Source organism: Falco cherrug, chromosome 4, assembly GCF_023634085.1.
Source record: "Falco cherrug isolate bFalChe1 chromosome 4, bFalChe1.pri, whole genome shotgun sequence".
Lineage (NCBI taxonomy): Eukaryota > Metazoa > Chordata > Aves > Falconiformes > Falconidae > Falco > Falco cherrug.
Window position 1 is genome coordinate 11,665,440 of NC_073700.1, and position 16,387 is coordinate 11,681,826.

Consider the following 16,387-nt stretch of genomic DNA (forward strand, 5'->3'; position numbering starts at 1 on the left):
TCAAAGTTATGGGAAGACTTCTGGAAGAGTAATTACATGGTTGAGAACTCACCGGTCTGGAAGAGCAATGCTGCAGGTCTGTGCAACCCAGAGAGTACAAAGGTGGCAAAAAAGGAATGACTGTTCACAGGCTTTTTCAGTACAAAACCTGGATGCCATCAAATGAAGCAAGCAGGTAGCAGGTAAGAAGTAAGAGGCTGGTGAGAGTGTTCTGGGAGGGATTGTGGTTTGGCTTTAGCCAGACCTTTGCTCTTGCACCGTGTACGTGCAGTGCTTCTGTGTGGTGCAAACAGCTGATGGTACCACGATCAGTGCCCTTGAGAGCTCAAGCAATAGGCCCATTGTGCAAAGTATTACACAAATAACAAAAATACTCCCTGCTTCCAGGAACTTGCTAGAGGGAAGAAGCCTGGACATCTTGTGGGGCAAAGAGTTCCAAATACTCCCTTAAAGCTGGCCAGAGTCCCAGTGCTGAGTCAAAGCTGTGATTGCCACATTAACTGTAGTGAAGAATAAGCATTAAACAGTTAAAACTGCCCTGATGTGCTACTAAGTAACAGGTAAGTAGTGTGTCAATGCCAGGGCTTCGTTAACTGTCTAGTCACAAACGCACAAAGCCATATAGGTCATCACATGGCCTGTATTTCTGGGAATACAGAAAGTTTGTTGGGTAAAGATCCTTCAGAGCTGCCACTTGGTCCAGCTGCTTGTACTTTACATTGTCTTGTTTCTCTTTCTTTTTGTTTAGGCTGGGGATCGGCCACGCCTGGCAATGGGGACTGTATCTGCAACGGCGGCCTGACCTACGTGGGACCCACGCACGCGCCTGTCACGGGTGGTAACGGCACATTGAGTAGGTCTGGCTGGAACAGGGTGGCTGAGAGGAGCAGAGAGGTGAGTTCTGCCCAGAACAGCTCCTGTAAAATTGACTGGAGGTTGTAGACTGTAATTTTGTTTTTAATCACCAGAGATGTGAGCTGATGCGTTGGGGTGGGGAACTCCTTCCAGGACTGTGGTGTGTGTGAAAGTAGGCAAGGGATTCCTGGGAGGGTGAGGGGGTGCCCACGCTCGCTGTGGGCTGCTGCTGCTTTGTCTCGCTGGTGCTGGTGCTGAGGGCCTCGGACATCCATGGGGGCTTGTCAGGTCGTGCGTCCTCCCTGGTGGGTAACGCCTGGGTGGTTCCTCAATCCTGGAGCTAGCAAATAAGCTTTGTACCTTCCTGGCTTATTTTCTGCGTGGTTACACGTCGTTTTGTTTTCTTGCTTCCATAATTTTGACCCAGCGGAGAAGACGGGTGAGCTGGGTGCATCGCGGTGGGGGTTCACGAGGTGCTGCGATCCTGCCTTGGGTGCGGAGGGTGGGCACAGCCCTTGCCGCGGGAGGGGAGGAAGAAGACTGGCGGGCCCGGCCGCGCTTTGGTGCCGCCATGGGTATGTCGCAGGGTGAGGATAACGAGGTGGCCCGTCCCGGAGCGCAGCTTCTGCGGGGCCGGGTCAGGCCGCCCGCGCCCTGCGCACCGCAGCCCGCGCAGCCGCCGCCGGCAGCCTACGGCCCCCAGCCTGCACCGCGGCTGGCCGCCAGTACCGCGCCGCGCTATTGGCCGTGCCAGAGCCGGCCGCCAATGGGGCGCGGGTATGTTGGCAGGCGGCGGAAGGGGCGGGGCGCTCTCTGCGGCGGCAGACCGGTGCGAGTGGTGGGCGCGGAGGGGAGAGGCGTCCCCAGCGGCCGTCCTGCCGACATGGGGGGCAGCGAGAGCAGCCACGGCGGCAGGAAGGTCTCCTTCGGGCTGGATGAGCGGGAGCAAGTGCGGGTGCTGCAGGGCATCAGGGTGAGGAGGCCCGAGGGTTCGGGGGCCGGGTGCTCGAGGCTGCGGAGGCCGGGGGTGCTGGAGGCGGGGGGCAGAGGGCAGGGACCGGCGTGAGGGAGACCCTGATGGAGTGGCAGGGTAGGGCAGGGTGGTCTGGGGAATGTGGTACGGAGTTGGAAGGGGTGAGCGGGGAAAACCAGCAAGAAGGAGGAGAGGGGAAACTGGAAGGAGTAGAGGGCTGGAGGGGTGATAGGATGACGGGACAGTGGTGGGTGAGAGGGCCGAGGGCCTGAGCATGGTGAGCATGACACACCAGCCCTTCCGAACTCTGCTCTCAGCCCGCTTTCCCCTCTCACTGCTGAGTGAGCTATCTTGCCCCTGCCTTGTGCTTTGCAAGCAGTTTGGTGCTAAAAGCACTGCCTGGCTCTGAGGGCATCCAAGGGGAGACACCTCTGCCCTTATTGGTGGTACCAAGAGTCTTGGCAAAGCACTGCTTTCTGAACACGCGGACAGGTAAGAGATTGTAAGGATTTGTGAGGATTTAGTGGTGGTTCTAGGAGGGGCAGTGGGATGCTACTTCTTGAACTTTGATCGGACGACTGCACGTGTGTTTGAAAACAAGCCCTGGAGAGTGGTGGTGGTACCATTAAGGAATGTTTTTTTGCCCATCAAGATTTCTGTCCCTATTTTTCATTGGTTAAGTTGTGGGGTTTTTTTTTAATTTTTATTAATTATCGTTGTCATTGTTGGTGGTTCATATTTTTATCAGGTTTCCCCCTAAGGTTTGTCTAAAATGAGCTTGCAGGATGTGGTTACTTACTTTTCATCCCATTTTGACTAATCACTTGACAAAAGTTAACTAAGATTGTGCCAATCTCCTTTTTAAAGTGTTGGATGAAGTTCTTGCCTGATTTCTCTTTACAGGACTCCCCCTCACCTACTTATAGACATAATTTGTTCTGGTGCTTTAATTTAGTTAGCTGCTCCGTCCAGCTAGATGCTGATGGAACTAGAGAAAAATGTGGGTTTATTTTTACTGGTCTGTTTACGACCTCCAGGAGCTCGAGATGAAGATGCCCTATGTATCTCATGGTAGCTGATTAGGTTAAATGAGCTGTGGCCTTTGTAGAGTGTTCCGTTTGACTTCCTGAAATCAATGTCAGGAATAATCATTACCCATTCTTCGTGGCAAGGATGATGTTTGGTGGGGTTTTTTTGCAGCTAAGAAGTTCCACTGAGCCTGCCCTTAATTAAGTCTGGCTTTTTACGCATCTGTGCTTTTAAAAAACAGTTGCCCTAAAGAGGAATTTAGCATGATAACAATGTGTAATGAATATGTTAAAGATGCAGTTAAATAGGATAATAGTGGCAACATGTCTTCTACTGTGACCAGCCTAGTTAGGGAAACAGCCTCAATTCATTTTGTTCTGGAGCCAGAACAGTCAGCACAGAAGCCTGGAAGGAGGAAGGGGTCAATCTTAACAGTGCTGTGAGAAACTCCTTGGACTTCATTGCCAGAAAACTTAAACTTTTCTTTCTTTTCTGTTTGGACCCAAGTAAGGAAGTGAGAATGAAATTGAGATTGCAAAAATGTTTGCAGCATTACATGAATGGGAGGGCTGTGCAGCTGTTCCCTGCCATATGGTTTGCAGCACTTCTGCCATGCTGAGCTGGCTTAGCAAGCATGGGGGAAGAAGGAGGATGGACGGACAGATCTACAGCCTGCTTAGTTCCTTTCCTTCCACTTCTGGTAAATATGTCCCTACTCCAGGGGTCGGCTTGTTTAGCAGTGCTTTCCACCTTTGTTAGTATTTGTGGAAGAGTAATTGTAGGTGTTCAGTGAAGCCTTCAGGGTCAGTAGATAGGAGGTTTTTATCACTTAATTATAAAGTATGTATTTTTAAAATGTAAGGTCAGCGTACAGTTGTTGAACACCTGGATTTGAAGGACCGTGGCACTGAAATGAGGAATCTGACAATACTTCCGCAATAGCGTGGAAACTACCAAATGGGGAGTTGTTACAGTGAAATATATATACATTAAGAGTTGACTCGGTTAACTTGTTTCCTGTGCACATATGTTTCAGCTGTCTGAAGATGTAGTGAACCGAATGAAAGAATCCCCTCAAAGTAAAAGGGACAACCAGAGATCGCCCCATTCATCCAATGGCACAGGTCCATCTTCATCAGCTGCAGAAGGGAAACCCAAATCTCCTACAGGTACTGTCGGTCCCTATCAGGTCTACTGAATGTTTTGACACACTTCTCTGAAGCGCTGCCACTGGATGTTGTATCATATGCCTGTGTTGTTTAAGACCATCTTGTTGCAAGAGGCACTCTTTGATTAGCCTGTAACGTTTTTATGTATGTAGATATTGGCATCATTGAATGCCTTGGGTGTTACAGTCCTGTGATGTCCTCTTTATGTTTCTGAAAGAGAGCTGTGTCATCTGGCAGTTGGAGTGGTTGAAATGCTATTCTAGTTCTGTCAGTGTGTGACCTTAAGGAAGATGGCTTGTTTTTCCAGGTCCTTTCCTTCTCCATCTTTGGATTACCACCATTCTCAGATACTTCAATGAATATGTATAATTTTGTGAATGTTTCTAGGGTTTCAGATGAACATGCAATAAGCAAGGCAGAAATTTTTTATTTTATATTTCATTCCTGGCCAGCTGCCCTGTCTCTTTTGCTTGCACAAGGAGTATATTGTGGACGGTGGGGGAAATACTGCTTTTGGTTCTTTGGGAAGAAGCTCGTAGGGAAGGATAGACTGTCTAAGCACAGCTTGCCAAGTGGATGATGAGAACTTGGTTTCACTTGTCTTCCTTTACAGGTCAGAAAACTATTTGATTTCTCTTCGTTCTCAAATACACTTTGTTGATATATGTTATCAGTGTGGATTTGTTTAAGGCATCCAGCCTAACATGAAGTTAGGGAAACAGGCCTTTGCTTTTAGAGGTTTGTTTGCTGTTAGCCCACATCTTTCCTGAGAGTGGATTCAGCCTAATGGATGGCCTGAACTCCATCAAGTAAGTTCATCGCCACTTCTGGGACCCCTTATAATTACAAGAAAAGCAGGAGGTCAAGAGGAAGACTTAATGGATCTAGAGGAAGGAAATGGAAAGTAGATCTAAAACCATGATTATGTTTCAGTATAAACCAGGATTTGAGGTGTTAAGATCCTTACCTAGAAGATTCTGTAGCATGCCTTGTTCAGTGTGCCTTGTTGAAGACAATGCTGTTGGCGTCTCTTTCATGAATTCAAATTCCATCCATCACACTTTTCAAGGTGTATTTTTTTTCTCTTGATGGGGTAATACATATGAATTCTCAGATCATGATGTGATGAAGGACTATATTTTTTGCTATAGTTGTCACAAGTTTCTATTCTTTCTAGGAATCCAGCCACCAATGGCGAGTGACTCTGGTCAGAAGTCTTCTGCTGCAGAGCAGGAACTGTATAGGAGGTGAGGTGAAGTTCTTGAAAAAGACAATAGTTTAACTCCTTTTGGGCTGTGTATGTATATATGTTTTACTTCAAGCACAATGACTTTATGTTTTAACGCCTGAGAATCCCCTTTTTCAGTTAAGGGTTGTGGAAGACACTTTTTTTAGGAAAGCCTGTCCCTTATCCAAAAGAAACAGTCAGGAGAACTGTGGACAGGACTACAGAAAACTTGTGTCTGATGTGCATTGCAAGATCAGTGGAGTATAATTGAGTACAGTTGCCTTTTCTGGGAGAAATGAAGGAGTCTAAGTGTTTGATACTTCCCTTACAGATCTAAAGTAATCATAAAAATAACCTAAAATAATCATATCCATCTTATGTATCTGATTCCATTCCTCCTCCTTTTGCTAGACTTGGACATAATGACTGTCAGCTAGTACTAGAGTGCTATGAATTTTTCATCCAAGGGTACTTTAATTTATTAAGATAGAAATACCTGTAAAGATGGGGGTAAGGGTGAGGAAAAAACACTGCAGAAAAAACCTGTCCTCTTCTCTGTAAGAACCACAGCAGTCTCCTCCCAGTTCTAGGCATTGCAGGGCAGTGAGAGCCTCATTTCCGTGTAACTCAGTAGTTTTTTGTGTTAAACTGCTGGCCTGATCTATCTGTGCATATTTAAAGATGCTGTAAAGATTGTTTTTTTCCTGTTCTTTCTTTTGCTGCTCTGATGGTGTCTTTACTGTGCTTATAGTCTAGGTAACAATGAAAATCAGTCTGTCTGTGCATGGTGTTCAAACCTGTTAAAACCTGTTGCGTCAGTCACACTGTCCTTAGGAAAGTCAGAGGTGCAACCAAGGAAAGTCTCTGGATAGGTGGTTTGCTTTCTAGGGGACTGTGGAATTGAAGTTGCTGGCAGTTTTCAGTGCTGAGCTGCTGAACTGCATCCCAAATACCTGATCTGGGAAAGGAGAGGTAAGGGCAGAAATGCAGGGAAAGGTCAGTAGGGAAAACAAGAAAGGGAGGAGCAGCTTGTATGTGTGTGGCTCAACTACGGAACCAGAACCAGGCCTGGATGGTCTGAATTGCAGCCTGAGAGAGTCTGTGGGTGACAACAAATGGAAGGAGTCGTCACTGTGCTGGAGAGTAACACTGCAACTTAGAGGGACCTCGGCAAGCTAGAGGCATGGGAGAAGAGAGGCTGAGGGGTCTGCGTTGGCTTAGCCTGGTGAAGAAGGGCGATGTAATTGTTATTTTTTCAAGTTCCTCAAATAGTGAAAAAGAGACAGTGACAGACTGTTCTCAGAGGTGCACACTGAAAGGACAAGAGGCAAGGGACACAGATACAGCAAGGAAATTCTGCCTGGGTATTGGGGTGTCTGTGTGGGGTGGGTGAGGAGAAACCCCGAACAGTGAGTGCACTGAAGCACTGGAACAGGTTGCACCAAAAAGACATAGAATCTCCAGTCTTAGAGATCATCAGTAGGTGACTGGAGAAGGCCCTGAGCGACCTGATCTAATCTGAAGTTAGTACTGTTTTGAGCAGAAGGCTGGAATATATAACCTTCAAAGGTCCTGTCTAACCAAGTTTATTTTGTGATTAATTTCATGCTAATTTCTGTTTGCTTGCATGTGGAATTTCCAAGGCTTGAATTGTACAACATTTCCTTCATGGCAGTCTGAGATTCAATTGGCCAGATTATGGATGGGGCAAGGCTGCTTCTCTGTGCTGTTGCTGCATGCATTTTATGTGATTTCCTTTCCTTTGTAGAGCAGAAGAGCAGCGCTGTCAGATAGGCTAACTCCTTTTGTTGCTGTACGTCCCATGATCTTTTCCAAAGTAGTATCTATTTATCTAGCTAACTACTTTCTATTCTCATTGTTTTCAGATGATAGTAAGTACTTACTAGAGCTGCATATAACTGAAGTATAAACTTATGGTGCTAAGCCTACTGTTACTGCCAGAGCTGTACCTCACCAAAGTTACAGGTCATGTTTAAAGTTTGTTGGACTTTCGAATTCCTGCTGATAATAGAGGGGCTGTGAGCAGGTTTTGTGTCAAATAGATTATGGATTTGTGTTTCGGCTCTAGGTAGGGATAGTCTATGCTAAGTCGTGACTCTGTTGCCAGAAGGCTGCTGATCATCTTCTCTGTTTGCCTTTGGTGCTCATACAGGTATGAGCAAGAGCAGGCACTGGTCCAAGAGGAGTTGCTCCGGCTCGCCAAAAGAGAAAGGGAAGCAGCCAGTGAGGCCTTGAATACTGCTCTTCAGCGGGAAAGGAGCACCACTAATGAAGAGAGGCAGAGAGTGGCCCAGCTGGTGAGTAACAACAAACTCCAGTACATTTCCATGCAAGACAGGCTAAAATATCTCTGCTTGAGGACATTCGTTAAATGTCACTTGTGTGATCAACTTAGAAGCTTTGGTTTAGGCTGAAACACCCGTCACCACCTAATTCATCATTTGATGTTTGGCTCACAGTGTAGCTGGTGAACTACGTTTGCAGCATGTCATGCAGTGATGCTAAGGCCAAACTTGCAGGGAAAGGCTTAAGCAGTGACTGTGCTGGGGAGAGCTTTACCTGTGTAGGTCAGTGCGGTGTGTGTATATGGGGTTGTTGCTTGAGCTAGAGAGAGTGCTAAAAATATCAAGTGTTAAGTATTGTAACATTTTGAAGAAGGCTTAAGATTGTTTTTTAGGGACCAGGAAGCATAAACCCCTTTTGCACAACACACCAGTGACTCCCAAAACGATCTGTTATTGCCCAGTAGGCAGACCTATTTTTGGGGACTTCTTACCACAGCCTTTACTATTAGTCAGGCACCTTGGTGTTGCTGGGATAACCCGTTGAGTTACTGTCATACCGGTGCTGAGAAGAGCAGTGAGGGAGGCAGAAGTAGAGTGAGGTGAGGCCGAGTAGAGCAAAAGGCTTGTGTCACTGTGGTAGATTGGAGTTGTCATTGGTGCATAATATTCACATGATACTATTTTGTATTGTTTTCTTTTGAATACTAACATTACTATGGCAATGGTAGATGCCTGTAAACAATGCAGAGTCTTACTGGAACTGCCACTTATTCCTGACCTGCAGTGGTATGAGGCGTCGGGGTGTGACAGTGAGGTAGGACCTATGCTTGCCACAGTGAGATCAAACTGCCTGTTCATTTAGACTGTGATGTTGAAGCTTTGAGAGAACTAGACTCAGAGTAATTCTCCTTGCCTGGTACACACTGAAAGGATGGTTTAGTGAGAGGACAGGCTTGAGTAATGATAGTCCTTACTGTGTTCCTTCCATGCCACTGATCTGTTGCATGCACTTGATTTAAATGAAGAATCCTTCTATAAGCATGTTTTTTCTATACATTGAATGCTAACTGGCATGGCTTACCTAGGCATGTGACTTGTCTGTGAAGCATTTTGTGGTTATGACATGAAGGTGTTGGAGGGGACTGAATAAATAAAATTTATACAAGAATGGCCGTAGCGGTTCAGACAGAAGGTCCTTCTCGCTATAGTGCATCTCTGACAGTGATCCATAGCAACTGTTTAAGGAGAGCATGGGAACAGAGCAGATGTATAGCAGTATTTCCCACCTTATACCCTTGCAACTTCTGCTGTTCTGGGGCTTAGAGGCCCCTTCAGCAAGAGGTTCTATTTTCACCTTGGTGATTAACAGTCCTTAATGAAATTGTCCTCCATGAATTCATCTGTCTGTGTTTTTGTACCCATTTGTGCTTTTTGACTCCGTGATAATGTTTGTACGTGGTTGGATTGGTAGGTCTCTGAGATTGCTTTCCTGGATATAGCTTGTGAATGTCTGCTGTGTCATAGGAAGTTTCCTCTTGGTGGGTTGTACCCTAACCACAAGAAGTTGCGTGATTGCTGAGCTTTAGAATAGAGATGTGTGAGGCAGGTGACTGCTGTTCCTTTGCATAGGACATCTGGGTCATCAGATGCAGTACCAACTCTCTTTCCAGTAGAAAGAGAATATTCCCTTTATGAATGTAATTAACGGACTTCTGTAAAGAGATGGGGGAAGAAGCTAGTGGATGTGGCTCAGCTCAGAAGTAGGGCCTTGCCCTTCTGCAGTGAGCTGTAGAGTAATCCTGGAGAAATGTGACTAGCAGATTCAGGCAATATTTGTGAAGTGTAAAGAGGGCGCCTCTAAAATGAGTTGTGACCTGACCGCTAACATTCAAAAGCTGTTCTGTTATCTGAATCAGCTTTTACTCCTGCAGCGTCACATACCCAGATATTGCATACTTGATGCTCTGCAAAAATGTGATCAGGCTCTCCTTGTGTAACCCATAAAGATAAGATAGTGACCACATAGTGTTAGCCCAGAACATAGTACAAGAATGAGAAACTGTTAAATTTAATTGCTCTTTAATTATCTCTTGATCAGTCATAAATTTAAGATCCTTAAAAATGGAATAGTCTAGTCTGTCCTTGCAAAGATGAGGTCAAAGCTATTGTTTATTGACTTCTAGATGTCTTCCTAAGCAGGAACTGTTTTTGCCAGTCTTTTAAATTATTGGAATCCCTATCAGACCTGCTTTATCTTAGCTACAGTTCCCTTTTGGGCATGGTTGTATTATTGTATTGACTCAATCCTGCTCAATTTGTATCTGTCTATTGTCCTAGCAGTATTGGTTTCTTCCTTTATTTGGAATAGGGCTTGAAGTTTCTTGCTCACTCTTCTGCTTTTTAGCCTTACCACATGAGGCAAATAATGGGTGTGAGCTGCTTTTTCATCTCCTTTGTGGCAGTCTTCTCTTTCAGGTAGAAGGTAGTAGTAGAGCTTAAGGTACCTAGTGGTAGTCCAGGTGCAGATGCCACTTGTAATGATCTGCTTAAATTTATAAGGGACCAACTTCCAGGTTTTTTGTTGTGACCTGCTAGGGAAGGCAGAGAAAAATGGGGCAACTCCCATGGAAAAAAATAACAAATGGATAATTTGCTTTTAGCAGCACTTAATTTAGTGAAAATTGAAAATCATGCCACATATAATTAGAAAGGTTTGGTCTGTGTATTTATTTATTTATTTAATATTTTCAGTAAGACCTTGAGCTGCCCTGTGCCCTTAACATATAGTTTGAGGATTAGTAGCCTTTTCTTGTACAGTTGTCACCAGTAGTGCTGCAATAATCTCCTTTAACCTTACCACTTGTAGACCATAAATCCAAGTATGATAGCTGTATTTTGAAATGATTTCATTTTGATTGTGCTGAACGTCACTTGTAATTTAATCTGTTCTTTATGATTTTTATTCACTGACTTTATTATTGGCAGTATTGCTATGGAGCACTTCTTCAGTCTTATTATATAGTGCACATTCCTGAAGAGAGTGTAGACTAGAGCTAACCTTTGATAAGGAGCTTGCTGGCAGCTTCTGGGGCCAGTTACTTCATCATTTACGGGGAAGGGTGCAGATTAAAGCTTACTGTTGGTTTTTTGTGGGTTCTGTGTTTTGTTGTTGTGGTGGTGTGTGTGTTTTTTTTGTTTTCGGTGTTTTTTTTCTGTTTCCTTCTTGAAGAGGTGCACTGATACAAGAAGCATTTAGAGTTAAGTATCTGGGTCCTGTTCTACGTTTTTCTTTTGATTCTTTTTTAAATGCTTTGAACAAGGTACTTAGCTTTTAGATACCTTATGTTTTGAGTAAAACTTAAAGTTTTAGTTTAAGAAGCAAAACAGCTCTGTAAGTAGAAACAGTGCAGCATTCACTTCTCTCTTTGAATATGTTTTTTGATTAACCATGGGGGACTGGCTTGAATGGAAATAGTCTGCTAAGCTGCTGCAGAAGGACTCTTACATGTTTGTTTCAAAGATAAAATGTTTTGTTTGTTTGTACAGCACTGCAGGATTGTGGTCTGGCTGGACTCTGAATAATTTAATGCTGTGGGTACTTACAATACAACAAGGATTATATGTACAGTATTCACAGCAGGGCCTGGGGTGTTTAATGCTTGTAGCATGCTTTCAGTCTCATGTAAAATATCCAAGAATTAATACAGCTATCTTTATATCCTTTTTTATTTCTAGCATGAGCGACTTCCAAAGTTGTCATAGTCAACTTACTTAATTGCTTCACTGTGTTGTGAATAATCTCACCTTTCCCCTGTACCAAGGGTCTTTCCTTTTTTACTTCCAATTAATCAAAACCTCTTTTCTCAACTTCTCAGTTCTTTTGGCTTTCTTTTTTTCTCCTTCTTACCAACAAAAGAAACTTTGCAAGCAAAGCTGCTCTTTTTTCTCCTTTCTCCTTTTGTAATCTCTTAAGGCTGCACAGCATGTGCAGCATATGCATCATGAGCCTCTTGGAGCCAGTGACTCCCTGCCTGATGGTTTTTGCTGGAACCTTTGAGACAAATCAATGTGGAATGGAGATGGAGAAAAGCAGAAGCTGGGGGGGGGGGAGAATAAACGCGATTAAGCGAAGACATCTCATTACTACTCTAGAAAGGGAGGATTATAACTTATAAAATAGGAGGATCTCATTTAGGGGCCATGTCTGCCTCTGTTATCAGGACAGAGGGAGAGCAAATAGAATAAATGAAATTAATACTTTGAAAAGAAGCATTACCCGGATTTGAGAATTGGTCTAATATGATTTGTGCAAAGCTCTGAAGTTCTTATCTCCCCATTTAATACCCCTTGGATAATGGCTTTGTCAGAGTTATTGACCAAAAGTCATCATCTTCCTTCCCACTTTGAAAGAATGAATTCAGAAATGGGGTAATGGCAGGACAAACTTTGCACCATGATTAGCTTTTTCAGACAAGATTGATGGGCGTTGGTTCCTGCATGGAAAGAGACTGGACACAGAATTCCTAAATTGCTGGGAGTGTTTTTCCAGCTATTGATGATGGACAGCTTACTATTCCCAGTGTTCCTGGTCATGCCCTGCTCACTGGCTTGCTGGATGGCAACCTGTGCTTTCTGGTGGCTCCAGCATTGCACTGTTGTGATTAGTGTGGCCCAGAATATATACGTGGGAGGAAATACAAGGATTTAGGATTTGTCTCTGGTTGCTCCAGTAGCTGATTATAATTGGTCGTAGGCTGTCAGATTCTTTCTGATGATTTCTTGCTCAGAAATAATCTCTTTGCTCTTCAGAGCCTTTCATTTCCTCTTGTTGATTCAGGAGAGCAGGGCAGAAGGAAGAACGCATGGCTGGGAATGTCTTTTCATCAGAGCAGTGGGTTTTGATACTGGTGTCATTCGTGAATGTGGGATTCTGAACTTTTGGGCTTTGCCTGTGGCATACTTTAGACACTTCCACCCTTTCTTTAGTGTATATTGATCTGCTGACATTTTAACTGATATGTTTTCTTCTCCATTTCAAGGAATGTGGAGGTAGAATTGCTTAAAGTTGCTGAAAGCCCATCCATAGGTTGTTACAATGGAGGAGAATTTTGGTGGTAATTGGGGAGTGACCAGGTGGAGTAGTGATATCAAATGTTTAATAAAATTGAATGTATTGTTAGTGTTTTCTTTTTGGCCTTGTAAGGGTAGAGAAATGATCCAATTGGCCCATTCATGGAAAGTTTTCTATAGATTTCTGGTCATTGATGAAGCTTCGAGCCAATCTTGCTTACATTTTGTTGCTGTGAATTGCCCACTGTTGTTGAGCAGTAGTGTCAACTGTAGATGCAGCTGAGCTGGTACTGAAGATGGTTTTAGAAATGGTGCTGAACATCTTTTAGTTTTGTTAAGGCTTCCATTTCCTTTGTGATAAGCTGGGGATCAGCTTCATCCCGGCTGATTAGCCATAGGTAAGCGTCTCTAGATTAGACTGGGGTTTTGTTGTGCTTAATCTCCTATCGTTGTGACAAGCTGGAGTGCTCGGCTGAGGTCCAGTAGTAGCATGGTGTTGGCATGGGGCCATCAGTGAAGTGAGACTGCTGCTTTTGAGGTCAGGCCTCTGTCATCAAAACTTGTCATTTTTTCCTCCCTGTTTGTTTGAGTTGATGTAATTAAAAGTATTCTGTCTATGAGCTTTGGGTTATTGTCTGGATACTGTTCACATCAGGGCCAGTTTTGTTGGTGCTGTTTGCTCTGTACCTAAAATGTAGCACACTGAGCTAAAACCCTTCTCTTTGTAAGTTGGAAGCCTACGTGTAGGAAATGAGTTCGTTCCGGGAGGAGGCATTACTAACACAAATCTTGGGATTTAGTGTTTAATAGCTCTAATTTCTGCAAATAATTCTTGATTGAAGTTTTTTGTGGGTGAAGCAAAAACACTGATTAAATCAGAAAGTATGGAGGCTTGTTTTAAATAATGCAAAATGAGGAAAAAGCCCATTTAGTTACTTTTCTTGAAGTTTGATTTTCATTGATGTTACAGCGATTAGCAACATATACGTACATGTGTTGGTTAAAGGAATGGCACCTTTTTTTCAGATTAATTTTTGTTTTCTTTAGAAAATGACTGGTGCATTTAGTTACTAGAACATTAATTCCTACATACAGTGTGGGTACCACCAGTTGTGGGGGCAGTAGCTCTTGATGATTGTTGTTCCTTCCAGTTTGACTATTTGCAGAGCATTCACATACTGTGTGTCGATGCTTGTGTACCTGCTCTTACTGCAAGCAAAACCAGCTAGGGAGCTCTGACTAGGTTAGCAGGAGTGGTGTTATCTTTGACTAGAAGTTGCAATGCAGTTGTTCTCAATTGCTTTCACTAGTTGAATAGAACTGCCTTTTAAATGTGTTGATACAATGGAAAGATGTGGTTTTTGGTTTAAGCCTTAATGATTTGTTACAAAGTGTTGCAAGCTATTGATAGATTAAATAGCTAGGCTGAGTAACTTCAGACCTTGTTTCTCCTATCCTGCTCATTCTTGCTGTCTGGGCTAGGAGATACTTGTAGACTTCCCTTTGAAGAAAGTTTATTAGTGTGGATCTTTTAAAGTTAGTGGTCTGTTATTCTGTAGTCTTTGGCCAGAACATCCATCCTTCCCCTCACCCCATTTGTGTTCCTCTTTGGCTGCTACCTTCTACTATAGAAGTGGGTGCCTTTGTGCAATGCAGGAATTACTACTTTTAAATGTTTAACGGTTTCATAAAGGGTTCTCTGCAGAAAGTAATCTTGCAGTATTAAATGGTGGACTTAGGAAAGGTTTGCATTAAATTTAAGCTCGGCATGGTGAGAATCTACATGTCTTCTAGCCTCCAGCAAGCTATTAACTTCTGTCTCTGGAGCATCAGTGAGGTCTAAATTTAACTAAAATGTGTACTGCAATGAACCCTGAATGTGAAAACAAAGCCAAGCCAACTCCTCTTTCTCAATCTTCTTTTGAGGGAAGGTAAAGGTGTTATCTGGCTAAAGGTAAGATGCTGCATATGTATTCATTATTTTCCCTGCTACTGCTACTATGATTTGTCAGACATTCATAGCATTTTTTTTTAACAACCTCCAATTTCTGCAGCTAGTCTTTTATCTCCTGACTGAAGGTTAATTTGTGTTTCGAGAGGTTTTGCAGATTTCAGCAGCCGATGGTCGTTTGAGCTTCTCATTTTTGTAGTCTCTTGGGCTAAGGGACCTTATCACAGGGTTGGTCTATTTTTAAATCCTACAGCTGCAACAAATTGAAGCTGTTTGTGGTGCTGCCTGCTTCCCCTGTCTTGCCTTCAATTCTTCTGTGCCCATATTTCACACGTTTTGGTTTTTTTGTTGTCTGCCAAGTTCATATGCTCCACAGAAACTTCTTTCAGATTCATTTGTTCTGACTTATGATTATTGTAAAGCTATTCAATCATTTAAAAAGCAATAGATAAGATTAGCCTTCCTTTCCCCCTATCTATAACTACAAAATATGAAGCTCATAAAAAAATAAGAGAAGAATATGCTGATATTTTTCCATGAGTGGTCCAGCAAAGCTAGTACGCTGGTGGTTTTTTTTGTTTTGGTTTTTTTTTTTTTTTTTTTACTGCCAGACTACTGTAGAGTAGCAAAATGCTGCTCTAATTTTGCAGCTAATTTTGGGGGCATAAGCAACAGAGATTTGGTAATGCATCAGGATGTTTCAGTAGCCTTTCCTTTCCCATGAGCCAGTATTAGTCAATCCTATGAGCCAGTATTAGTGAAATGTGGTATGTTTTGTGGTATGAGATTGTCATAGGTGTAAAGGCTGAGACTGTTTTAAGAATATAGTTCCCACTAGCTTGGTTAAACCTTATTTTTGGATTAGGATTTTGCTTGTCTGTGTTTGGAGTGTTTGGAATATTACATCTATCTAACTTAGTATTTGGTGATAGCTTTCCAATATTCATTGTATTCTATCTAAAATATGATGGTGTTTGAATCTTGGATCAATGATCTTTGATTACTGAAAATTCTCCTGATGTTTCTGTCACAAAGTGTTACTTAAAAAGAGAGCAAGATTATGAATTTAAAGGGCTAATATAATAGCTAGGAAATAAATTTGCAGTAAATGAAAACCTTTGCTCTTGCACTCTCAGATGATGGGGATGTGAGGTAGGTGACCTGCCACTGGATGTTGTTTCTGTCATATTTCTGAAATGCCATGAAAACTAGCGTTGGTGCTTCCACCAACACCTTTTCTTGGAACCTTAACATGTCTTGATGCAATCCTTGTTGACAGCAGAGGGGTGGTACAGATGGTATGTGATGTGGGCAGAGTGTTCCACACTGGGCAGTGGTGTGAGAAACAGTGCAGGGTTCTTTCTGGGTCTTAATAAGAAAGACTGACAAATGGGTTAATGAAATAGCTGTTTTAATAAGATAAAATAAAAAGATTATAGATAGCAAGTAAATCTTACATCCCTTCAGGTGGTGGGACCCTTGCTTTCATGCAGCATTGGATAGACCCTGGATGGATTTTCCTATGGCATACTGTGCAAATGGAGAGGTTCTGCCTTTTTTTGTCACTTGAGCAATTATATTATTACAAGAAACATCTGTGAAGGATGTTCCCATAAGAACATTTTGCTACTCTTTTTAGATAATAGCACGGTCCCACAGAGGCCGGTAGTGAGGGTCAGCTGCTGCAGACTCCTCTGTGGAGGTGCCTTGCCGAGGTGCCTGTGCAGCACCGGACAGGCCTGATGGTCATGCTGTATCTGTATGTACAGCACGGCACGGGCCTGCGCCTGCTCAGGTTAACTGGTC

General features: G+C 43.3%; 1 protein-coding gene across 9 annotated transcripts in view; it reads left to right on the forward strand.

Annotated features, from left to right (window-relative positions):
• The first annotated feature begins 426 nt into the window (after nucleotides 1-426).
• Nucleotides 427-16,387, forward strand: part of CHCHD6 (coiled-coil-helix-coiled-coil-helix domain containing 6) — a 115,962-nt gene continuing 100,001 nt past the window's right edge. For 7 of the 9 annotated variants that reach the window (XR_008731660.1, XR_003560096.2, XM_027805685.2 and 4 more), the window contains exons 1-4: nucleotides 1,650-1,828; nucleotides 3,894-4,026; nucleotides 5,204-5,273; nucleotides 7,428-7,572. Coding sequence is in view for 7 of the 9 variants with exons in the window: in XM_027805685.2 (XP_027661486.1) it covers nucleotides 1,739-1,828; nucleotides 3,894-4,026; nucleotides 5,204-5,273; nucleotides 7,428-7,572 (438 nt within the window). In the remaining 2 variants the exon portion in view is untranslated. Of the gene's footprint in view, nucleotides 561-748; nucleotides 895-1,649; nucleotides 1,829-3,893; nucleotides 4,027-5,203; nucleotides 5,274-7,427; nucleotides 7,573-16,387 lie in introns of those variants that run through there. The other 2 variants (XM_055706626.1, XM_027805706.2) reach the window with 2 other exon arrangements.